The following is a 23,893-nucleotide window of genomic DNA, read 5'->3' as shown; positions in this document are numbered from 1 at the left end:
GATTATTTCTTCCGCATCTCATCCAACGACTCTTTTGCTAGTTCCAAAACGTCATTTTAAAGCTGGCAATGGAGGCTTGAGCCGTTGATAGCAGACTAATGCAGTTAATAATGAAGTTATTAGAAAGAGAGCGAGAGAGACAGAGACACAGAGAAAGAGAAACAGAGAGAGAGAGAGCTTGTATGAATTAGGCTACCTCTGTGTGTCCCTCAACAGTGTTCTGAAGCACCATCTCTAAACTGTAAGTCTGCTTTAAGATGCAGCGCTGTTATTACCTCGCTAGTGAGAAATGTCATGTGTAGCCTTTAAGTTGGTACACTAGGCTAACTAATACTGCTGCAGCCCAGTTGTTGAAAGTTTCATATTCACCGTAAATATAAAAATTTACTTTCGGAAAATCGTCTGTCATGTTGTTGTTTTTGTTAGTCCTGTGTGCTGTATAGGTACTGTATGCTAATTTCCGTTATTACAGTTAACTATGCGAAGTGATATGGAACTGTAATGCGGTCAAGAGAGCTGCCTGGAACTACGTTCGCCGTGCGTTTATCTGAAAATAATTGCACACCTCAGAACGTTCGTCAGCCAATCAGATTCAAGCATTCAACGGTCCCGTAGTATAAACATATATAAACAGTGGCCGTAGCGCTCCTGTTTGACCGATAGTCAAAAAATTTGGAGGTTATGTCTGGGGTACAGCCCTACATTAGTGAGAGAAATTTGCTAATTATTGGGTGAAGCATGCCTGAGATATAGCTGTCTGGTTGAAATGGGCGTGGCACCAGTAGAGTACGGGTGTGTCTTCTGGCCGTACCTTAAGGAAAGTTTCCGTTTTTTTTCTAAATCTTTAAAAGGACTGTCTCCTGATTTGAATGGTACCAGATGTATGTAGGTTGGGCGAAAATCCTAGAAGGTTAACGAAAAAACCTGTTTTCAGACCTATATAAATCATGGAAAAATGCAAAGATGGAGAATCAAGTTCTATATGTTGGTTGATTTGTCATGAGATAGTGAATTGGACTGGCCATAAATTTCAACTTTTGGCTCTGCAGTTCTGGAGAAATAGGCAGAAATGCTGTCACACCCCAATCTGGCCAAATGAGGTGTCCTTTACAAGGTGGGCTGATGGTCGGAGGACAAATGTACGAGGCAAATTTGGGCTGGATTGGTCATTGTTAAGCTTGTCAAATGGCTGCTTGGTTTTGATTGGCTGATGGCGGCCAAACTTTTAGGACTTATGACTGCCATTGTACTTGTCTGACCTCAGGCTGGGTCCTAGTACATATCTGCCAAATTTCACTTAGACTGGCCAAGGCAGTCAGGAGATATCGGCAGTTTTTAGTTGTAGCGCCCCCTATTGATGAAATACGGCCCGCCTTGGAGCGTGTCCCCAGAATGGGGTAGGAAGGTAGGATTTCAAATTTGGTAGAGGTAGGATAAGGCTGGGCCAAGATATAGCAGTCAGACCAAAACGGGCCAAATTTGGACATTGTTTGGGTGTGGCTAATAGCCGTAGGATAGGCAAATGTCCAAATTTTTTCACTAATTATTGATCAGTTGAGAGTTCTGATTCATTTGACACCTCATTTGTCTGATTTGGTAGGACAAGGTAGGACTTTAAGGAAAAAGTAGGATTTGCAAATTAGTAAAAAAATCTAAGGAGGCGGAGCTTCATAGTCCAATTGGCAAGTTGGTAGGACAAGGCTGCCTGAATGTGGGGGGGGGGGGAAATTCGACTGTAGGACCAACAGGTCAGGAGATACAATGGGTGTCAGAGTGAAGTACTCTGTGACTGTGGCTCTTTATATTCAACTGCTTGATTGAAACAAAATCATGGTCTGGATTTGTACTCTCTGGACCTGAAATCTCCACCTCTGGCATCAAGGGCATTTGCTGTTTCATTGGTTAATATGGGTAAGTCTAGATTATTTTAAAATGATTCTATATCAACTGGATCTGGTTCTTGTTCTGAGAAGTATAGGTTCTTATAAAACGTTCAAAAGATGTTAATTTTGCGTGATTATTGAAATATTTATTAGAGGAGTCACTTTTGCTTAAAAGTAATGCTTGTAATGGTGAGGTGATCTTATTTATTGGGGATTTTTGTCTGTCTCTCTGCAGGCTGTCAGGCTGTAGATTCACAGAAGAAGGCTGTTCTTCCCTGGCTTCAGCTCTGAGGTCAAACTCCTCACACCTGAGAGAGCTGGACCTGAGCTACAATCACCCAGGAGACTCAGGAGTGAAGCTGCTCTCTGCTGTACTGGAGGATCCCAGCTGTAAACTGGAGAAGCTGAAGTGAGTACAGAGTGTGTGTCTGACACGCTACAGATACTTATGCATGTATGTGAAGAAGAGGCACCAATTAATAAATGGATACAGCAGTACTATGTCATTCTGCTTCTCCTATAGCGTGGATCACGGTGGAGAGTGCAGGACCAGACCAGGCTTACAGAAATGTAAGTGTGTTTGCATGTTTTTATTAATAATACCATTAATACTATTAATACTAAAACATAATATTAATTATGGTTGTATTCACACAATTGTTGTGATGAGTGTGGCTTTTTGCACTGTGTGTAGATGGCTTTCCATGTTTGTGTTTAGGTGAGTTTCATGTCATTTTAGACAACATCCAAACGAGAAACAAAATATCAGAATCATCACCAAAAACACTATCAGTTCATTTAATCATTTTAAAAAATGTTTTTTACAAATGCTTTATAGCTGCTTGTATTATCTTCGTGTTTGTGTGGGAGTGTAGGATGGTTAAATATATTCTGAATTAGTTATACATATTTAATTTCACAAAAAAAGAATCCTTTGCATTTGTTCTTTTTGCGGATGCCGTGAGTGTGTTTTCTGTGTGAGATTCGTTAGTATTGTCCTAAGGAGGCATCTGTAGGCAGTGAGACCGGACTCTCTCCTCAAGTGCAAAATCTGAATTTGCATTTTTACAGGGTGGTTCTGGAACATTCCTTAAAATTCATGAGAGAATATTACTGATTGGTCACTGAATCCCTTAAACCAGGGGAGCCAAAATCCAGTCCTGGAGGGTCAGAGTCCTGCACATTTTTGGGTTTCCCCTCATTTAACACACCTGATTCATCTCCTTGTGCTAATAACCACACAGCTCTTGAGCTGAATCATTTATGGTGGATCAGGGAAAGAACTAAGCTACAGAGGGCTCCGGCCCCCCAGGACTGGATTTGGACACCCCTTTGGCAGGAGAAACAGGCAGCACATGTCGATGTTAATCAATCAGGTAGTGCCCCCTCATGAATATTAATCAGCCAGCCAATCATGTAGGGCTTCGTTCATGAATATTAAAAAGTTCTCCTGATCCACGGCGTTAAAAGAAATTTGCACCCTGGATACATTGGATGTGCGGCGGAAAATATCAAATTTCATTGCGGCGCCCATGTTAACAGATTAGAGCGGCCGCGTGCGCGAGATGCGGGGCTCACACCTCGCGGCAGCGGCACAGCATCTACAGTCACGCGCGCGGTAAGCGGTTCTCTATGGAAGCGTATTGCATTCATCTGAAAAAAATCAATTCTGTTTTTCCGAGTTAATGAGATAATAATCCCGTCTTTTTGAGCAATATTTTTCTGAATTAATGAAAACCTTCCTGTTTTTCATGAAGCACGATCTGTGTAGTTTAATACGCTTTTATTGATGGGTTGTAGACGGTATTATCATTAGTTTGCCGGCTTTGCGCGGCACCTATTCCGCCCCGCTTGACACTGCAGTGTTTCTTCCGGATCAGTAGATACAGTCTGACATGCTTCACGGAAATAAGCCGATGCATGTGAAATGCATTCAGACCGGCTTTGCTGTGATTAAAGACCATGTCGCACGCGTCGGCTTTAGTGGTTAGAAGGAATGACGCTGACTTTAGTATTGATCTCTGGTGCCGTTTTGTGGTAAATATGCTTGTGATGAATATGTCTGATGAATGTCGCTGCTTTGTCATTTTTAAATTAAATTAATTAAGCTGTTAGTTTAGCTCGTGCCCATTTTGGCGGCTATTCCCGCCGCTATTGCGCATCCTCCTTATGTTTCATAAACTTCAGTTCCCGCTTCGTTTGGGGAAGCTGTGCTGTTTTTATATCGAACAGAAGCATAAAGTACAGGCTGCCTGATGGGATTAATAATTCTTCCTCCTGCCTACAGACTCCTGCCAGCTGACGCTGGACCCCAAAACAGCAAACAGATTCCTGTCTCTGTCAGGGGGGAACAGGAATGTGACAGAGGGGGCAGAGCAGCCATATCCTGATCATCCAGAGAGATTTGACAGCCGCCCCCAAGTTCTGTGCAGAGAGAGCCAGACTGGCCGTTGTTACTGGGAGGCTGAGTGGGATGGAGATGCAGTCCTGATAGGAGTGACTTATAAAGGTATCAGGAGGAAAGGATGGAGTTATGACTGTGGGCTTGGATACAGTGACAAGTCATGGAGTCTGTGCTGTAATACTAACAGTTACTCTGTCTGGCACAATAAGAAACAGACTCTCATACCCATAGAGCCCTCAGGCTCCCGCAGAGTAGGAGTGTATCTGGACTGGGGGGCTGGTGCTCTGTCCTTCTACAGAGTCTCCTCTGATGGACTGACCCCCCTGCACAGATTCACCTCCTCGTTCACTGAGTCCCTCTATCCAGGGTTTCGGATTTATAGTGACTCCTCAGTGTCACTCTGACGTGTTGCTGGTTCTCCTGGCAAAAGGGTAAAATCTCTGCTTTTTAACCTTTATAATCCTTTTTACTCTGAAATGTATAAAACTGTGCAAAAGTCTAGGCAGGCAAAGAAAATGATGTCTAGATTATCCTCGTGTTGGTGTAAAACTATGATATGATGCCTGTCAAACTGTGTCAGCTTCGCCATTTTGGAACCTCTGCTAAAATCATCCTAGTATTTGCAGTGACCGTCCAGTGCAGCCATGTATTTTTTGACTTGGCCACTAGCACACCTCATACAGCTAGTCAATCCCTCACTGACTTTTTACAGTTTTTCTAAGTTTGTTTGGCTCATTTCTTGAAACAGAAATTACATTCTTAAAACTATAAGATCATTTAGCCAAACGGTCTTACAGTTCTGCGCAACATTACAGCTCATTAGCAAAAGTTCATATCTCTCCCAAAACTGTTCACACATGCTTCAAAACTAGATTCCTTTCCCATATAAAGAGTCAGTACCATCAAAATTTCAAAGATCTTTCTCAATTGCTTTGGCTCCTTTGCATTCACTTAGTGCTTTTGCCAAAATAACCTGGATGGTTCAGCACAACACCATGGATCAGCTGCAACAGCTCATATCTCTCCCAAAACAGTTTACCCAGTGTCAAAACTAAATTCCTTACTCATATAAGGAGTCAGTGCCCCCAAAATGCATCGTCCCTTTGGCATGGTGTGAGCACTGCAAGTCAAAATGCCTAGATGTTTTGTCACTATGGCAGAGGTCTAGCTAACAGAGTACAATTATGTATAAAACTGAAAAAAAGGATTTTACAGTAAGAGCAGCCTCCAAAGTTTGACATCACACACGCTGCACTCATACTGCCAAGGAAATTGTAACAATTTTTATTCAGACACATAAAGTAACTTCCATACATTAGAGTACATAAAAAGAAGATGTATACAGTATTCTGTACATGAATGAAAAATAAACACAAACAAAAAACAAGAAAAAGTATATCTAGCCTACAGTGCTATAAATAAAGTTTCACAACTACAGTAAGACTTTCACTGCTCGCTGTCGCCACCCTCCCTCTCCTGGCCACCATCCTCATCCTCCTGGCCACCATCCTCATCCTCCTGGCCACCATCCTCATCCTCCTGGCCACCACCCTCCCTCTCCTGGCCACCATCCTCATCCTCCTGGCCACCACCCTCCCTCTCCTGGCCACCATCCTCATCCTCCTGGCCACCATCCTCATCCTCCTGGCCACCATCCTCATCCTCCTGACCATCCACACACTGCTTTCTGTCTGGCCATAGATTTTCATCCACATCGCAGTGGATATTTTCCCTTGCGATGCAGCGAGGGAAGAAACCGTGCGAATGTCTAAACCATCCCCTACACTGATCCCCTGTGATGTCCTCGCACGCAGCATCCATTGTATGGAGCAGGGACCTCTGGTCTTGAGCCCAATGTTCATACACTCTCCACCTCCAAGCGGAAGAAAAACTCCTCAATCCGATTGAGGAAAGGAGAGTATGGTGGTTGTAGCTCCATGAGCATTCTTGGATGGGTAGTGAACCAGGCCCTGATAAGCAGGCCACAGTGGAAATTCACATTGTCCCACACGATCACATAGTGTGGTAGGTGAGACCCTTCGAGACCTCTCTCATTTTCTGGGACCAGATCAGTATAAAGACGGAAAATGAGGAGCTTTTCAGTGTTGTATGGGCCTATACTGGGGATGTGTGTGGCCACACCATTCTCAGATATGGCAGCACACATTGGTAAATTGCCCCCTCGTTGGCCTGGGACATCCACCGTGGCTCGCTGGTCAATGACATTACGGCCACTGAGTACATACCTGTTTTTCTTGCGAAAGGTATGGATGATGGGGGAGACTGTAGAATGAGGCACATTAGGCTGCACTCGGCGACCTGCCTCTGCCATTGTGAGGTGATGGTTGACAACATGGTCTATAATTGTGGCCTGAATTTCATCGGGGACAGCATGGTGTCTTCGTGCTCCTCGGCCTCTTCCCCCTATTCCACCACCACGCATCCTCACTCCTCCTCCTCTTCTTCTTCCTCCTCCTCTTTCTTGAGCAGGAAGTTGCCCTTGTTCATTTACTTGGCGAGGTACCTCCATGTTCATACTGCAATGGTACTAGCCCTGGCCAAGCTCTATATATACATGTGTGGCCGCATTCACAACCATAGACAACACCAGTCAGGTAACTAAACATACGGTTTGGTTGGTGATCTGAGATGTGGGAAACTCCTCCTTCGTTACAGTTTTTCTCAATTGCTTTGGCTCAGTTCTCAAATAATTTTTTTATTTCCCAAAACATTAAGTTCAGATCTCTGAACAATTCGCATCTTTTTCACATCAGATTGGAATTTCTTATTGATTTGAGCAAATTGCAAATGCTTTGGCACATGTGTGCAAAGAGTACATACAACTGTCTGCAGTTTGGACAACAAATAATTGCATATGGCTTGTTGATCAAAACTGATGAGTCGATTCTCACTTACACTGTCAAACACTTCAGAACTTCTCAGACATTTTTTATTGTGTAAGCCATCACATTCAAAATGATCTATTCAATTATCATAATTAGTATACATGAATGTATATTCTAAAATATATCTAACATTGACATTGTTTGTAATGTCTGCTACATTGGCACATGCCCTGTAATTGCAATCGCAATCTAATTGCAAAGTACCTCTAATATGACTCAACCATTTAACCATTTAACCAATCAACTTTGGGAGTATATATATGTAGATTGCCCACAGCACAATCACTGCTGTAGAATGTTTTGAGAATGGAGGACGTTCACAACGCTGAACTGCAGCAACATGCTCGTGGAAGAGCAATTGGAAGGCGTGTAAGAATACGTGGTGGTGGTAGAGGAAGAAATAATCGAGGAAGAGGTGGAAATAGAAGAGTCAGAGTCTCTGATGAAATCAGAGCCACACTTGTGGATCATGTCATAAATCATGGTTTTACAATGGAAGAGGCTGGTCGAAGAGTACAGCCTAATGTAAACAGGTCCACAGTGTCATCAATTGTGCAAACCTTTCGTAGGGAAAACAGGTACATATGTATTTTTTTGTTTTACAGTATGTAAAGTATTTTTACAGTATAAACAACAATATTGTAAAGGTAAATGCAAGTCTATTTGTTCATTCTATAGAACTGCACGACAACCTCGCGCTGGTGGCAGAGCAGCAGTATTTAACCAACTGCAAGAACAAGAAATTTGCAACATGGTCATAGCCAACAATTCCATCAGGCTAAGAGAGATCCAAAGTGCAATCATAAATGACAATGAGGTCTTTGCAAATATTAATTCTGTCAGCATTTCCACCATAGACAGAGTTTTAGAAAGACATCAGATGACTATGAAACAGCTCTATAAGGTGCCATTTGAGAGGAACAGTGAAAGAGTCAAGGCATCGCGCTACCAGTATGTCCAGGTAAACCATTGGTGTGCACTTAGTGAGTTTTCCTGTATTTCTAAGATGCCTGTATTACTTTACTGTAAGTTTCAGAAACCCATAAGAAAATACATTTACTGTTACATTTTTTCCTGTGTTCCTTCATAGAGAATCATGGAGTTAGAACTACGTGAAACGACCCACATTCTTGTTTTTGTGGACGAGGCTGGGTTTAATCTGTCCAAAGGCCGGAGACATGGTCGCAATCTCATTGGACACCGAGCCACAATTGACACACCAGGCCAACGTGGGGCCAATATTACAATGTGTGCTGCCATTTCAGAGAACGGTGTGAGCACACATATTCCACACATTGGGCCCTATAATACCCAACTTCTCCTGGCCTTCCTAAATGCACTTTACAGAGACCTGATTCCAGAACAAGAAAGTGGTTTGGTTAGACCACATTTGCCTAATTATGTTGTTGTCTGGGATAATGTCAGTTTCCACCGAACCAACAGTGTTAGTGACTGGTTTGCTGCACATGAAAGGATAACAGTGGAATTCCTTCCACCATACTCTCTGTTCCTAAATCCAATAGAAGAGTTTTCAGCAGTTTTCAGATCAGTTCAGATAGATAAGTTTTCAGCATGGAGGTGGAAAGTGTATGATCATAGACCACAAAATCAGATGTCTTTGTTGGATGCCATGAATGCTGCATGTGAGGACATCACAGCTGACCATTGCAGGGGATGGGTGCGGCATTCAAGGAGATTTTTTCCACGGTGTGTGGCAATGGAAAACATCAGATGTGATGTTGATGAAAATCTTTGGCCTGACCAACGTGAGCGACAAGATGTCCACCAAGAATAATTTGTTTTTTTTTTCCCCATGAATGTTATTTGTTGTTTTTGTGTATTTGTGGTAATACACAAATATGAAATGTAAAGTGAAATCTTGTTACTCTTGTCAGTTACTTTACATGTACAGTAATAAACTTGTATTGTGTATATACACGTGAAATACAAAAATAAACACTGTACAAATACAAATGTTCATAGATTTTTTCTTTTCTTTTCTACATACTATTGACTTTTCTCAACAAATATGAGATTTTTGTTTAAACCCTTAATTTTCATGGTTGACTGTTGTGGTGAAAAAACAACTAAACATTTTGACCAGTGTGGCTCACACAATGACAAAAATACTTTAGATTTTGGTGGCCTTGGCCAAATTATTGACACAATAACTAGGTTTTGAAGCATGAATTAAATGTTTTGGGTGAGTAACTACATTTTGCAGACATGCTATAAAGTTTTGAAGTTCCTGCAAACAGTTGTGACATTTGCACTCACAGTTTAGAGAATGTTAAGACTGTTTCGAAAAATGTGCCAAAGCAATTGAGAAAAACTGTAATGTTTTTGTGTTGTATAAATATTTGCAGTGAGCTCACATAATCTGTAAATTACACAGTATTTTAGTTAAAATTATTTTTAACATATTGCAGCACAATTTTTGAAGAAGTTTGACATATATGAAATTTACCACAATCATTACTAGGTTTTTGCTATTGTGAGGCTCTATGTGAATCAGCCCAGTCAAATTGTCCTATTTGTTCTCTGACTTTTTGTCTTAAACAGACCATAACCTTCAGGTTTATTCACTTGCAGTTATAGGCGCTCAGTGCAAAGCAGCTTCGGACTCCAACCTATAGGAAAGCATGGCTGGTGAGTCAGTTACCACACTGGCTTTTCTGCTCTGCTGTCTGGGCCTCCCAGCTGTGCTCCGTCTGTCTCTCTCTGAAGCACGGTGACTGATGGTCAGAGATTCTGTAACTGGGGCATCAGCTACACTGACATCCAGTGAGCGGGACTCAGACCAGCTGATGAACCTCTGAGGTGGAGGTGTGACTGAGGGTCTTACTCTGATGGTCAGAGATTCTGTAACTGGGGCATCAACTACACTGACATCCAGTGAGCGGGACTCAGACCAGCTGATGAATCTCTGAGGTGGAGGTGTGACTGAGGGTCTTACTCTGATGATCAGAGATTCTGTAACTGGGGCATCAGCTACACTGACATCCAGTGAGCGGGACTCAGACCAGCTGATGAACCTCTGAGGTGGAGGTGTGACTGAGGGTCTTACTCTGATGGTCAGAGATTCTGTAACTGGGGCATCAGCTACACTGACATCCAGTGAGCGGGACTCAGACCAGCTGATGAACCTCTGAGGTGGAGGTGTGACTGAGGGTCTTACTCTGATGGTCAGAGATTCTGTAACTGGGGCATCAGCTACACTGACATCCACTGAGCCGGACTCAGACCAGCTGATGAATCTCTGAGGTGGAGGTATGACTGAGGGTCTTACTCTGATGGTCAGAGATTCTGTAACTGGGGCATCAGCTACACTGACATCCAGTGAGCCGGACTCAGACCAGCTGATGAATCTCTGAGGCGGAGGTGTGACTGAGGGTCTTATTCTGAAGGGCTCTGCTGGCTGTAAAGGACACTTTTCAATTCAATTCAATTTATTTTTATATAGCGCTTTTCACAACAAAGTTGCCCCAATGCGCTTTACAGGAGTGTGTTGCGGAACATCCTTAACAGAGATAACGACAGAACACAGAAACAGTGAAAATGGAAAAATGAAAGAGAAAGTCAGATGACAGCGGAGGAGAGGAACCAAAAACTCCCAAGTGGGGAGAAAAAAAACCTCTGGGGGGTCCAAGGTCAACTGGCAGCCCCACCCCCCTGGCCATGCTAACATTACTGGATGAGGGTAGAGAAGTAGCCGGATTGTTTGCTAAGAGCAAAGTGTAAACTGTGATCCGGTCCTAGTTAAAGTCCATCAGTGAGACAGTCCTCCACATAGGCCTGTGTCGGGTGGCAGGATGGAAGCTGCACCGACATTGTCATAGATCGCAGGTCACATCTGTGATGGCACCCTTCTGTAGACCCTGATGGCAGCTCAGAAGGTGCCCCCTCGGGCACCCTCCAGACATGTGGGAAGGAAGGCAGTGAGTGCAGGTGTCAGAGTGCACTGATACATTAATGGACAGGCACGGTAGGTAAAAATGGCACATACAGCAGCATCAGCAGCCATAATTACGGTGTTAAGTGCTAACTTGTGGGTAAGCTAAACTGAAATCATAGGTCTTCAGTCATACAGCCATATAGGCCTTTGCTGTGTGTAGTTGCAGCACATCCTGTTTCTCTGTTTCTCTGTGATTGTTGGTGGTATAGACATGCTGCTTTCTGCATGACTTCCTGCACACTGGCTTCCTGCATGACTTCCTGCCCTGAAACAGCAGAGCTGAATCCCACCTGATAATTGCAATTATTTTAGCCGAGCTTCTGTGCCTTTCTGTTCAGGTAAAAACATCCATCCATCCATCCATTTTCCAAATCGCTTATCCTACTGGGTCGCGGGGGGTCCGGAGCCTATCCTGGAAGCAATGGGCACGAAGCAGGGAACAACCCAGGATGGGGGGCCAGCCCATCGCAGGGCACACTCACACACCATGCACTCTCACATGCATTCCTATGGGCAATGTAGCAAGTCCAATTAGCCTCAGCATTTTTTGGACTGTGGGGGGAAACCGGAGTACCCGGAGGAAACCCCACGACGACATGGGGAGAACATGCAAACTCCACACACATGTGACCCAGGCGGAGATTCGAAACCGGGTCCCAGAGGTGTGAGGCAACAGTGCTAACCACTGCAGCTCCGTGCCGCCCCCAGGTAAAAACAAATACAGAAATTAGGTTTTTCATTGGCTAAACAGAATAAGGAAACCTGTGTTCAGTGATGAAAGGAGTTATTGCAAATATGTACCTCTCACTCTGTCTTCCCCATGCGCTCATGCTTTGTGTGGCTCTGCACTGTCATCTGCTGACAGCACAAAGTAATTGCAAGAGATGCTAAAGACATGCTAGAGCAGGGGTGTCCAATCTTATCCGCAAAGGGCCGGTGTGTGTGTGTGCAGGTTTTTGCTGCAACTCCCTAAATATATTATTGATTAGAGGAGTGATTGGCTGAAGAGTCCTCACACCTGGGTTTGAACAGCTGACTTACAGGTTATCCCAAAAACCTGCACCCACACCGGCGGATAAGATTGGTCACCCCTGTGCTAGAGAATTTCCACAGCAATATCACATGTTTGTGTTCATTATAACCACATACAGCCACCTGCTGACAGGCTTGATCGTAGCACATTGCTGTGAGTCTTCAGTCAAACTGACACAAATCTATAACATTCATGGTAACTGATATTGTGTTTCTCTCCCAAAGCACCTTCTGAAATAAGAATTGTGCTTTTGGGAAAAACAGGATCTGGGAAGATCAGCACAGGAAATGTTATCCTGGGGGAAGAGAAGTTTGGAGTTTCCTCTGATCCTAACAGTGTAACAAAAGATTGTCAAACAGAAGAAGGAAACATAAATGGCTGGAAATTTACAGTAACTGACACACCAAGGATCTTTGACCCAGACAGGGATGAGAAAGATCTGAAGTATTCCATAATATCCTGTCTCACTGAGTGTGCTCCTGGTCCACACGCCTTAGTGCTGAGAGTGGGAAGATTCACCAAAGAGGAGGAAGAGTCTGTGAAGATGATACTGCAGTACTTTGGGGAGGAAACCCTGAAGCACATGGTTGTCCTCTTCACATATGGTGATGAGCTTGACAAAAACAAGAGCATTAAAGAGTTTGTAGAGAAGAACAAGGATCTGAAGGAACTGTTTGATAAGTGTGAAGACCGAGTCCATGTCATTGACGGTAAGTGGTGGAACAAAAACAAAGATAAAAATGCTCAGTCTGCAGATCTCCTGGAACAACTAAATAAAATGATGATAGAGAAGAGAGAAGCTGGGGAATCACAAGCTGTTCAGATACTTGAAGACTTGAAGAACCAGGTATTACAGCAAAGACCCTCTGATCAGGAACCAGGCCAAGGGTCAGAAAGACCTTAATGCTTTGATGAAAACCTGGATGAAGAAGAGTACAGGAGTAACAGCTTTCAGATTAAACAGCTGCTGACAACTATAGAGTTTATGTCATAGCAGGAGCAGTAAGAGTTGGGATGGCAGGAGTCAAAGCTGGAGAAACATGCATTGATACCAACCGTGCAGCCAAGGAAGCTGCAAAAGTTGCAGGGCAGGCAGGGTTATCTACACTGAAGGAAGTGTGAAATGCCACCGAAAAACTAGCCAGGTCTAAGGAAAGTCCTTACAAAAAACTTCAGTAGCGACTCTGAAGATCTGGTGACTCTTTAAATTGTGCATGTGTAACAGGTAGGTTTTGATGTGGAATCATGTATCATGAAGCATCAGTTCCACATTCTCTGTCTCTCACGCAGACTAGTGTTAGTTGTGAATGAAACAGCTCTTTGAGCCCCTTACATGAAGAATGGGGACAGCTCCCATCTGAGAGATGATTTTTTTTTGTTGTAAAATTAATACAACACAGAATAATATAATGACGGCAGTACTTTCAGAAAGAATCTTGCTTAATGGTTTGGGAAACACACTTGTAATTGAAAGTGCCACCCCTGTTCCTGTGATATTCTGGGAAATTGTGATTGTTCAAATCCACCTAGCAGATTGCATATACATCCTAGGATGCTTCTTGCCTTCATTCACCTTGAATGAATGTAGCCTTGGCCAGGAGGGTTTGATGTCATCAGGTAGTACCCATCGTTCATTGGGTGTTTCGACCCTTATCCACAACACCCTCCTGATGGTGGGTCAGCAGTGGTGGCCAAGTCACTGCCCATCTTCCCCTCCTGGCTTCCAGCTTACCTCCTCTCTCCTGCTCCATAACCAGCAAGAAGCCCTTTCTGCTGCCTCCCCCATTCTGTGAGCTGCTGCCTTTCTGTCCTTCCCTGCCATCCCTATGGCTGTGAGCATTCTCTATACTGACTGTGCAGGGAATCCTCTACAGCCAACCTCAACGGGGAACAGCAATCCCTGTCATCCCTATGTCTGTTAGCATTCTCCATACTGACTGTGCAGGGAATCCTCTACAGCCAACCTCAACGGGGAACAGCAATCCCTGTCATCCCTATGTCTGTTAGCATTCTCTATACTGACTGTGCAGGGAATCCTCTACAGCCGACCTCAACGGGGAACAGCAATCCCTGTCATCCCTATGTCTGTGAGCATTCTCCATACTGACTGTGCAGGGAATCCTCTACAGCCGACCTCAACGGGGAACAGCAATCCCTGTCATCCCTATGTCTGTGAGCATTCTCCATACTGACTGTGCAGGGAATCCTCTACAGCCGACCTCAACGGGGAACAGCAATCCCTGTCATCCCTATGTCTGTTAGCATTCTCCATACTGACTGTGCAGGGAATCCTCTACAGCCGACCTCAACGGGGAACAGCAATCCCTGTCATCCCTATGTCTGTTAGCATTCTCCATATTGACTATGCTGGGAATCCTCTACAGCCGACCTCAATGGGGAACAGCCATCCCTGTCATCCCTATGGCTGTGAGCATTCTCCATACTGACGGCGCAGGGAATCCTCTACAGCCGACTTCAATGGGGAACAGCTATGCTTATCATCCCTATGGCTGTTAGCATTCTCCATTCTGACTGTGCAGTGAATCCTCTACAGCTGACCTCAATGGGGAACAGCTATGCCTGCCATCCCTATGGCTGTTAGCATTCTCCATATTGACTATGCTGGGAATCCTCTACAGCTGACCTCAATGGGGAACAGCTATGCCTGTCATCCCTTCCCTCTGCAGAAGGTCTTGGTATTTATCACTCTTCCTTTCAAAGGCCTGGTGCCTCATGTATAACGACGTGCGTAGAATTCACACTAAAACATGGCGTACGGACAAAACTAGGAATGTGCGTAAGCTACAAAAAATCCAGATGCATAAAACTGTGCGTAAGCACAGATCGACGCACATTCCCTGTATAAATCCCAGTGAACGTGATATTTTACGTACGCGAACGAGCCCACAGCCACCCTCCCGACCCACCCATAATTATGCATATTTGCATATGTAAATCTGTATAAATACCTGCTTTGTTCTGTTTTTCTTAAACAACAATGGATAAACCACGTGGGAAAAATAAGTATTTCAGCGAGTTTGAAGTGGAGGTCATGTTAACAGAAATTGTGAAAAGAAAAGTGATATTATTTGGTGGTTTAATTAGTGGCATCAGCACTAAAGTTGACGGAGCGGCAGAACGTGGCAGAGTCAGTTTTTTCTTTAAAAAAGTGTTTTTATCTATTTTCATGGTGACCGAAATTAAAAAGAAGTGGTCCGACATTAAAGTCGACATGAAAAAACGAGTGGCTGCTCATCGTAAGAGTTTTAACAGCACAGGCGGAGGGAGCGGTATCCCCGGTCTCTCACTCTATCGGGTGAGGGGGACGCCGATGTCAGCGCGGGCGGAGGGAGCGGAATCCCCGGTCTCTCACTTTATCGGGTGAGGGGGACGCCGATGTCAGTACAGGCGGAGGGAACGGAATCCCCGGTCTCTCACTCTATCGGGTGAGGGGGACGCCGATGTCAGCGCGGGCGGAGGGAGTGGAATCCCCGGTCTCTCACTTTATCGGGTGAGGGGGACGCCGATGTCAGAGCAGGCGGAGGGAGCGGAATCCCCGGTCTCCCACTTTATCGGGTGAGTGGGACGCCGATGTCAGAGCAGGCGGAGGGAGCGGAATCCCCGGTCTCCCACTTTATCGGGTGAGGGGGACGCCGATGTCAGCACAGGCGGAGGGAGCGGAATCCCCGGTCTCTCACTTTATCGGGTGAGGGGGACGCCGATGTCAGCGCGGGCGGAGGGAGCGGAATCCCCGGTCTCTCACTTTATCGGGTGAGGGGGACGCCGATGTCAGTACAGGCGGAGGGAACGGAATCCCCGGTCTCTCACTTTATCGGGTGAGGGGGACGCCGATGTCAGCGCGGGCGGAGGGAGCGGAATCCCCGGTCTCTCACTTTATCGGGTGAGGGGGACGCCGGTGTCATCGCGGGCGGAGGGAGCGGAATCCCCGGTCTCTCACTTTATCGGGTGAGGGGGACGCCGGTGTCAGCGCGGGCGGAGGGAGCGGAATCCCCGGTCTCTCACTTTATCGAGTGAGGGGGACGCCGATGTCAGCGCAGGCGGAGGGAACGGAATCCCCGGTCTCTCACTTTATCGGGTGAGGGGGACGCCGATGTCAGCGTAGGCGGAGGGAGCGGAATCCCCGGTCTCTCACGTTATCGGGTGAGGGGGACGCCGATCTCAGCGCGGGCGGAGGGAGCGGAATCCCCGGTCTCTCACTTTATCGGGTGAGGGGGACGCCGGTGTCAGCGCGGGCGGAGGGAGCGGAATCCCCAGTCTCTCACTTTATCGAGTGAGGGGGACGCCGGTGTCAGCGCGGGCAGAGGGAGCGGAATCCCCGGTCTCTCACTTTATCGGGTGAGGGGGACGCCGATGTCAGCGCAGGCGGAGGGAGCGGAATCCCCGGTCTCTCACTTTATCGGGTGAGGGGGACGCCGATGTCAGCCCAGGCGGAGGGAGCGGAATCCCCGGTCTCTCACTTTATCGGGTGAGGGGGACGCCGATGTCAGCGCGGGCGGAGGGAACGGAATCCCCGGTCTCTCACTTTATCGGGTGAGGGGGACGCCGATGTCAGCGCGGGCGGAGGGAACGGAATCCCCGGTCTCTCACTTTATCGGGTGAGGGGGACGCCGATGTCAGCGCGGGCGGAGGGAGCGGAATCCCCGGTCTCTCACTTTATCGGGTGAGGGGGACGCCGATGTCAGCGCGGGCGGAGGGAGCGGAATCCCCGGTCTCTCACTTTATCGGGTGAGGGGGATGCCGATGTCAGCGCGGGCGGAGGGAGCGGAATCCCCGGTCTCTCACTTTATCGGGTGAGGGGGACGCCGATGTCAGCGCGGGCGGAGGGAGCGGAATCCCCGGTCTCTCACTTTATCGGGTGAGGGGGACGCCGATGTCAGCGCGGGCGGAGGGAGCGGAATCCCCGGTCTCTCACTTTATCGGGTGAGGGGGACGCCGGTGTCAGCGCGGGCGGAGGGAGCGGAATCCCCGGTCTCTCACTTTATCGGGTGAGGGGGACGCCGATGTCAGCGCGGGCGGAGGGAGCGGAATCCCCGGTCTCTCACTTTATCGGGTGAGGGGGACGCCGATGTCAGCGCAGGCGGAGGGAGCGGAATCCCCGGTCTCTCACTTTATCGGGTGAGGGGGACGCCGATGTCAGCGCGGGCGGAGGGAGCGGAATCCCCGGTCTCTCACTTTATCGGGTGAGGGGGACGCCGATGTCAGCGCGGGTAAGTTTTTCTCGTATCATACTTGTTTGAATTACTTGCATGTTTATGAATAACAAGTAGGGTGCAGATGCTGTGTTACTTTTGTTCATTCTGTTTGTTTATTCTTACAGACAATAGTACAAGAGGTGCCCCCAGTGCCGAGGACGACACAGGCGGCGATGGTGCTGCTGTGCCGAGCACATCTTTGGGTGCTGGCTGCACACATTCCTGTGCCTCGGAAACCGGGGGGCGACCGTCCGGCCGTGTGCTGACTGAAGCTGTGCTGCAGTCACAAAATGCAATAGTCTATGCTGTAAGAGATGTTGCCAATGAATTAAAACATCTAAATGATACGCTGTGTGATATTAACAGCACATTAAAAGAATTAGTTAAAAAGATACATGCGGTGTTTGGTTACCTGCTTTACATTCTTGCTATTACATTCAAACGAAGTTGTAATGCTGTTCCAGACTGGATTACTGTAATGCCCTCCTATCGGGTTGCCCGTCTGGATCCTTGCATAAACTTCAGATGGTACAGAATGCTGCAGCCAGAGTTCTAACAAACACAAAAAAATTTGATCATATTACACCGGTCTTATCCTCTCTTCATTGGCTGCCAGTTAAGTCTCGAATTGACTATAAAATACTGCTATTAACTTATAAAGCACTAAATGGCCTTGCACCAGAATACCTTAGTGAACTGCTGACCACATACAACCCTCCACGCTTGCTTCGCTCTCAAGCCATGGGATATCTGTTAGTGCCTAGGGTAGAAAGAGCTACGGCAGGCTGCAGAGCTTTCTCCTACAAAGCTCCTCAGCTGTGGAATGGTCTTCCACCGGATGTGTGGGTTTCAGGTTCACTCTCAATATTCAAGTCCAGACTAAAAACACACCTGTTTAGTTTAGCGTATAGGGACACTAGTTCTAGCCCTAGCTAACTCTTCACTCCCAGTCAGACCTGTAGTGTGAGGTGTACAGCTGGGTGGGGATCGGTGCCATTGGCTTTGGATGAACTGGATTGTCAGTGCTGTCACTCTAGCTTTGCAATCTCTTGTGGAACTGGAGTGCTGACATTTCAGGGACTCCCCATGCCGGCATTCCCACTTGCCTCTCCCTCCTACTGATGCTGCCATAGCCATAACTGCCGGAGCTTGTAGATTGCACTTCATATTGTACTCACCTAGCTTTTAGCACTGCCAATAGCCTCCTCTACTATGCCTAATTGTACATTTTATTTCCCCTACTCCTCCTGGGGGGTGATGCCTGGAGACCTCAATCTATCAAGATATCCAGCACACCCGGCCACATGTGACGTCGCCACCACCAGTGACGTCCCTGCATCCAGCTCGCCGTTCTGATCTTCCATGTATTACCCGCTGCCTTACCTCTGGTTGCCTGGCAATTGGAAGAAGACTCGGCTTCGGCATTGGCTTATCATCTTCCTTGCTCTCCTCTCTCTATTTGACTATCCCTGCCGGCCCCTGGAGGATGGGCTCCCCCTTTGAGTCTGGTCCCTCTCAAGGTTTCTTCCTTCTAGGGAGTTTTTCCTTGCCACTGTCGCCTATGGCTTACTCACTGGGGGCTTTGGGTGAGGATACTGTAAAGCGCTTTGAGACAATGTAATGTTGTGATAATGCGCTATATAAAAATAAATTTGTTGTTGTTGTTGTTGTTCCATTTGGCGGGATATTTGGTGGCTCCGGTTCATCTTGCCTAAACTCTTCAGATACCGGCAAGCCACGATTTTGTGCTAGATTATGCTGCACGCTACATGCGTGTACAATGCGACACTTCTTGTGGACTGTATAGTAGCACCCCACTGGTCTTGTCCAGGCAGCGCCAGCGGCCTTCAAGCTGCCATACAGTGCGCTCTGCCACTGCCCAAGCCTGACAAAGGGGGGCATCATTATAACGTTCATTCTGAGGGTTTGCAAGCGGCGTGAGAAGCCACGACTTCAGTGGGCACCCACTGTCCCCTAAGGAACTGTCAAATGGTTAAATCAAACAAAGCTTACAATATTGGACCACATTATAAAATGAGAAATAGCCTATCTTCTTACCGATCAGCCAGCCATCAAGTACCACCCCATTTTCACATTTGTTTCCATCACTACTGTTTCTGAGAATAAACGAATCATAGGTTGAGCCAGGCCATCTAGCCACAACATTAATGCAGGGGCGTCAGAAGCATTTTAATTGTGGGGGGGGGGGACACATTGGCATAAGAATAATATTTTATGTTAAATGTGGGAGGATCCAAACGAATAATGATGAAACGTAAAGGGGACATGGCCCCCTCAGATTTAATGGCGGAGATGCACCTGCATTACTGAGACGCATGTTCGAATCGCACATAATTTGTACATTGATAGAGTGAAAGTGCTTTCTATTTACATAAGCAAGTTCGTTCTCTGAAGGTTCTTTTATAGCAATGTGAGTGTAGTCGATGGCTCCGATTACATTGGGAAAACCTGACATCGCTGCAAATTGCGCTTTAATGTTTGCCTGTTCAACCACAGTGTAAGGAAATTTTATATATCTGGGTGACAAACGGATTATGCCGTCCCATACAGCTGGCATGGTGCGACTTGGTGTTGACTAAATCACTATGATCCCTGAATACGTGGTCTCTTCTAATTCCTCCATAAGCTACGTCTTCCAATAATGCAAGAGTTGCGATGGTACAGTAGTTATAATAGTTCAGTCATTTTCTGCAGCGTTTTATTGTTACAAATAGAATAAAAATCAGGTTCCGTACATTTGTAAGCAACATACAATTAATGTTGGTGTATTGGATAAAGTCAGCGTCATGATTGTGAGTTTAAAAAGGGAAACCACAGTAGCAATGACTTACCACTGGGAGCCGTCCGTTTACAAAACCGAGCAGAAACGTGCGTACGCCATGTGTGGAGCCGCTGTGAGAATGTGCGTAGCGGTATGCCAAGTTTAGTTTTTATACATTTTGAAGTGAGCGTGGAAACGGACGTACGCAACATTTTTGTGCGTATGCACTGTTTATACATGAGGCCCCTGTTCACACCCCTCTTCCCATGGGACCGTAAGTTCTATGACGATGATCATTTTTGCCTCTCCAGACCACAGTACCACATCCGGCCTCTATGAGGGGATTGAGGTATGAATTGATTCTGATCGTGTATGGACTAAACACCCCGGGATTCAAATACGTCGTCCATGACTCACCCATAATATTGTGCCAAGGTTGAACTGCATAAACATGTTTTTTTTCATACTGATCACTTGTATAACTTGTTTTTCACAAAATTCCTTGTTTCTCATTAAAAGAGCCAGGATGCTTATCTCATCCTAAAAATTCTTGTCCTGGGATATTTATTCTGTTCAAGGATGCTTGTCTTGTTATTTATGATTTACGGGATGCTCACTTTGTATAAGGATGCTTACTTTCTTTTTCTGCCACGTGTTGACCAAGGACTCTTGTCTTATTATTTCTGATTAAAACCATACCTAATGATCGGTGTGTGGTTGAGTTTACAAATATTGTTTAGTAGGGGGGTGATCCTTGATTAATCTCAGTATTCCTTGTTTTTTATTTTTTACAATTCTTCAGAACTGTAGCTGTGATATCTGTGATGTCTGTGATATCTTTGATGTCTGTGATGTCTGTAATATCTGTGATGTCTGTGATCTCTGTGATATCTGTGATGTCTGTGATCTCTGTGATATCTGTGATGTCTTTCACTTTGATGTTATAGGTTGCATTGAGTAAATAAAGCTGGAAAAAATATTGGTTTGTGTGTTTTCATTTAAGGCTGTAAAGCAAAAAAAAATGGGAATATTTCGAAGGGGTAGATTCTTTTCTATTCCCAATGTATATGCATGTATTATCATTTTGTATCACATTTAATATCATTTTGAGTGAACCTAAGCGTGCCTGTTTGTTCCTTCGCGAGCCCTATAACCCTCTCACATCATTTTAAAACACAAAGTGGCAGGCACAATAAATAAGGATACGCAAGGACTGACCAAGACACAGGGAATGCTTGTGTCAAACTGTGACATGTATATTTTATATAGCCTGGGATGGGATGGTGCCCCATCCTGGGTTGTTCCCTGCCTTGTACCCATAGCCCCCAGGATAGGCTCTGGACCCCAACCCCGACCCTGAATGGGATTAATGGTTACAGAAAATGGATGGATGGAGGGATTTTATACAGTGCCTGTATCAAACCAACGGTCATTGTAACATCTTATTTAAAGTAGTCATTTATAATGCATTATAAATACCTTCATGATGCATTATAATGCATTCATAGAGTATTATAAACACTGCTATAAATATTTATAAAAAGACATGAGATTATTGTCATGTTTATTATGCTTTATGAAGCTCTCGTCTATAATGCACTATAAATACCTTCATAATGCAGTACAAAACATCTTTAATTCATCTATAAATGACTTTAAATAAGATGTTACCAAAATCACTTTGCAAATAAGTAATATGCACAGTAATACAACATTACAGAAAGTAGAAATATAAGAACATAGGAACATATGGATGCAGAATATATGCCATAAAGTAAAAAACTGAACGAAAAATGAAAGAAAAACTGCAACACCAACAGATCAGGTATGGGAAGTAAATGACCAATAAGGAGATATGCTTTTACGTTGTGCCTAAAGAGGGGGATGGATGGTGGTTTGGTCCCAGGGGCTTTGTGGGAAGTTTCGCAGCTAAAACACTGAAGGCAGTCCCACCCATGGAAGATAAGCTAAAGCCAGACAGTTCGCCTGTTTTGCTCTCCTTCTTTCCCTGGGCTTGAGTAAATACCCCTCGTTCAGGGAAAAAAAATAACTCCCCTGTCTCTGCGAATGTTTCTGTTCTGACAATAATATCACAATTGTTGCTTTATGTGTTTCAACACCAATTTGAGAAGTCCTAACAAAGCAAGAAATGATCCTTCAGCAATAGCGTTTTCAAGCACGGCAAAACACTCCGGATTATGAAACTGAAGAAGGGCTTCTGCTGTCATATGATAAACAAGGGCTACAAAACCTGGAAACACAACTTGAAAATGGAGAACTGAGAGACTGATAAGGTGTTTTTATTTTATATATATATATATATATATATAGGAGGGAATAGCATTTTCTGTGGTCACTATCTTAAAGTTTAATGGCCACTTTTGAACTTTATCATAAACTTAAAAAAATATATACAAAGTGAATGTATCTTGTTCCATCCGTCTTAGTGATAATTTGTGACCAAATTTTGTGTGTGTGATTGCAGACTCACAGATGAATCATTTAAGTCTTATTGGATGGCGTGACATAAAGGAGGCAGTCTGATGGCTTATGGGGCAAACAATTTCCAGTAGCCTTGCAAGAAACATGACTTGGAGTGGGCTGGATGTGAAAACATCATTTGCACGACTGCGACTGAAGGATGTGATGAATGGTAAATGTATATACAAACATATCATATGGGTTATGAGCTGGAGAAGGTGGTTGTTGGGAAGGATAAAATTAACATGACTTAACATTGCTAATAACATTTATACCAAAAAATCTTTAAATAAATAAAAGCTGAATACTAAGTGGATTTTTAGATATGTTGGAAAAGCTACATTTACGTATTTTCATTACTGGTATTCTTAAAACCAAAAAGCTTCTTAAAACCAATGTCTGTTCATAAATTCTGTGGCATGAATTTGTTTTAAAATCTCAATGTATTTTGACACATATCTGTTACTATCTGCTGATTTTTGCTGCAGTTCGAAAAAATCCACTGATGTCCAAAGCAACAGATCATGATGTGGAATCTGTCATGAAGAGATGTGGCTCCAGTTTGCTTTAGATCGAGAGGGCGGCAGAAAACGGCGGCAGAAAAGAGAGACACAAAACTGACCCATGTCTTCTCTCTTGTTCACTCTAACTCATGTAGCCATACACTCACTCATTCACCCACCCACCCACTTTCACTCACCAATATGTATAGTTGGTATACTGTGTATATACAAATATGCAAACATTAGTCCTTCATTTTGTTTCTAATATTTACTGAAATGTTTTTAGGATGAACAAATGCAAAATTTTCAATTTCGTGCAAATATTCCAAACCATGTGCTTTGTTCTGAATTGTTTTCAGAATCTTTAAAAAATGACATTTTTTAAAAAATAAAAGCATCTGGAAATATGTATTGTGTTTTCTTCACTGTAATGCTAAGTGTATTTTATGTAATTTGAAGTACTGGAATTTGTAGTTTGTCCATTACTTCAGCCAGCTCGAATTATTAAATAGCATAATCAGTGGGTCAGACCTGGACCACGCTGCTTTATAATATGCTATCTCACGTAAGGTCCAGATCTGCATTGTACCTTTAAGAATAAGCCATTCTGTAGTGTCTGGGCCACACCCCCATTCTGACTGGTGTGCAGTATGTGGGCCAGATCTGGGCCGTACCTTTAAGAATAAGCCATTCTGTAGCACCTGCGGCACACTTGGGCCACACCCCCATTCTG

General features: G+C 44.9%; 2 protein-coding genes and 2 long non-coding RNA genes across 12 annotated transcripts in view; 3 read left to right on the top strand and 1 right to left on the bottom strand.

The window, feature by feature from the left end:
* Window positions 1-23,893, top strand: part of LOC125723828 (NACHT, LRR and PYD domains-containing protein 12-like) — a 189,832-nt gene that overhangs the window by 41,353 nt on the left and 124,586 nt on the right. The window contains exons 9-12 of one of the 9 annotated variants that reach the window (XR_007386981.1): window positions 2,119-2,292; window positions 2,407-2,453; window positions 4,171-8,154; window positions 8,284-9,167. The exons of 7 other annotated variants lie outside the window; for them this stretch is intronic. Coding sequence is in view for 1 of the 2 variants with exons in the window: in XM_049000644.1 (XP_048856601.1) it covers window positions 2,119-2,292; window positions 2,407-2,453; window positions 4,171-4,691 (742 nt within the window). In the remaining variant the exon portion in view is untranslated. Of the gene's footprint in view, window positions 1-2,118; window positions 2,293-2,406; window positions 2,454-4,170; window positions 9,168-23,893 lie in introns of those variants that run through there. One more of the 9 variants, XM_049000644.1, reaches the window with a different exon arrangement.
* On the top strand, window positions 9,806-14,453 carry LOC125723858 (GTPase IMAP family member 5-like). Its single transcript, XM_049000701.1, has 2 exons — window positions 9,806-9,842; window positions 12,406-14,453. Exons 1-2 carry the CDS (start codon window positions 9,836-9,838, stop codon window positions 13,083-13,085), a joined length of 687 nt encoding a protein of 228 aa, XP_048856658.1. The 5' UTR covers window positions 9,806-9,835; the 3' UTR covers window positions 13,086-14,453.
* LOC125723884 (uncharacterized) lies at window positions 13,993-14,812 on the bottom strand. Its single transcript, XR_007387013.1, has 3 exons — window positions 14,401-14,812; window positions 14,146-14,230; window positions 13,993-14,060 (listed from the first exon to the last, which is right to left on the bottom strand). It is a non-coding gene; the product is annotated as an uncharacterized LOC125723884 (long non-coding RNA).
* Window positions 16,510-19,060, top strand: LOC125723886 (uncharacterized). Its single transcript, XR_007387016.1, has 2 exons — window positions 16,510-17,409; window positions 17,520-19,060. It is a non-coding gene; the product is annotated as an uncharacterized LOC125723886 (long non-coding RNA).

Source organism: Brienomyrus brachyistius, unplaced genomic scaffold, assembly GCF_023856365.1.
Source record: "Brienomyrus brachyistius isolate T26 unplaced genomic scaffold, BBRACH_0.4 scaffold52, whole genome shotgun sequence".
Lineage (NCBI taxonomy): Eukaryota > Metazoa > Chordata > Actinopteri > Osteoglossiformes > Mormyridae > Brienomyrus > Brienomyrus brachyistius.
The sequence above is the reverse complement of the archived record's forward strand: the minus strand, read 5'-3'. Positions and strand labels throughout refer to the sequence as shown.